The 1762-nt window shown below is 38.3% G+C and overlaps 1 protein-coding gene across 2 annotated transcripts in view; it reads left to right on the top strand.

The window, feature by feature from the left end:
• The window catches only part of rell1 (RELT like 1), a 33606-nt gene that overhangs the window by 17453 nt on the left and 14391 nt on the right, over positions 1-1762 (top strand). For both annotated transcript variants that reach the window (XM_016446838.1, XM_016446843.1), the window contains exon 3: positions 317-391. In XM_016446838.1, coding sequence (XP_016302324.1) covers positions 317-391 — 75 coding nt within the window. The remainder of the gene's footprint in view (positions 1-316; positions 392-1762) is intronic.

Here is a 1762-nt window from a genome sequence, read left to right on the forward strand (position 1 = left end):
TCATACACTTATTTATCTAACACTCATACTCAGTCTACACCTCAAATTTGCACATAATATACAGTACCTGTACATACAAAAACTGTCTATTGTAATATACCTGCACATACAACTGTCAATTTATATATTTTTATTCCTTATTTACTTGTTCTATTTTTTATTATCTGTGTTTTTTGTTCTGTCACTGTCATTCTGTTACACTGTGGAAGCTTCTGTCACGAAAACAAATTCCTCGTATGTGTAAACATACCTGGCAATAAAGCTCATTCTGATTCTGATTCTGATTTAATACAACCCATCTCTTTCTCTCTGTCAGATCTGAACGACACCTTCAGTGAAGGCAACAATGACACGGTGGGCCAAATTGTTCACTACATCATGAAAAATGAAGGTAAGCTCAATGAATTTGTTGATTAAAGATGAGTTTAGACATCACTAGATTACATACTTATTACACTTAAAGGGATAGTTCACCCAAAAATGGAAATTCTGTCATTAATTACTCACCCTCATGTCGTTCCAAACCTGTAAGACCTTCGTTCATCTTCAGAACACAAATTAAGATATTTTTGATTAATTTCGAGAGCTCTCTGACTCTCCCATAGACAGCAAGGATCCTAACACGATCAAGGCTCAGAAACGTAGCAAGGAGATCGTTAAAATAATCCATATGACATCAGTGGGTTAACTAATATTATGAAGCTACGAGAATACTTTTTGTGAGCAAACAAAACAAAAATAATGACATTATTCAACAATTCATCTCCTCCGCGCCCTAGCACCATTTTGGAGAGTATCACATACTAGGGCGGTCAAAAAAAAATTTGAATTTCGAATATTCGTCGAATTTAAAATAAAGATCCAAATTCGAATGCAAAAACGTTGCATTTAAATTTTAGGTGTGCGTTAAGGAGGCAGCCTTATCAGTGGCGCACGAGATGCGATGACGATGTAAGTGTTGTTACGTCCCAGATGTAAGGGTCTAGGGTAAGGGGGTAACAGAGAAAAGTAAACATAAATTTGGTTGGGGTGAGTGAGTACCAGTCCCCTGCCCAGCACAACAGACATGTTAAGTTCCAAAATCAAGTATTTTATTTCCAAAATTTCCAAATGACAAAGTAAAATAGGAAGCAAAATAGACTTCAGGTGGGGGAAAGGCCAAAACAACAAACAAAAGGACCCTCTAACTAGTTAAGGAGTAAAACGGTCTAAACTGACAAAACAAAAGAAAATTAACAACAGAAATGTACGCTAACTCCCTAACTAAGCAAAAACAAGAGAAAAATATTCACAAATAAAATAGCACCACCTCCCTACGGCTTCCAACACAGAGGGACACGTAGCGCAACAACAACGCTAATTACCTTTCGGAAGGCTACAATAAGCCATAACCCGAGTAAGTTTTACACAGTATCAATCTCTGACAAAACTTCAAGAGCAACACAAGGCAGGCGAGAAGCAAAGCACTCTGGAAGTTGAGCTTCAGTGTGGTAGGCGTGTTGAACAGCTTTTGAGCTTGCAGCCTCTGCACACGAATGGCAGGTGCGAGTGATCACCTTCCTCTCCTCCACACCTGGTTGAGCAGCAGTAACACATGGAGAGACAGAGAAAGAGCACACAGCAGTATGTAGCAACCAACAATATTGTATAAATAAACACGGAACATAACAGTGTCGTTGCATTATGCATTATAAGTTAGCCTATTCAGTTGAAGCCACTAGATGCGGCGCTGCTGCGTTGTTCATTACAAATATCAAATATT

This window comes from Sinocyclocheilus anshuiensis, unplaced genomic scaffold, assembly GCF_001515605.1.
Source record: "Sinocyclocheilus anshuiensis isolate Anshui unplaced genomic scaffold, SAMN03320099.WGS_v1.1 scaffold69, whole genome shotgun sequence".
In the NCBI taxonomy this organism is placed as follows: domain Eukaryota; kingdom Metazoa; phylum Chordata; class Actinopteri; order Cypriniformes; family Cyprinidae; genus Sinocyclocheilus; species Sinocyclocheilus anshuiensis.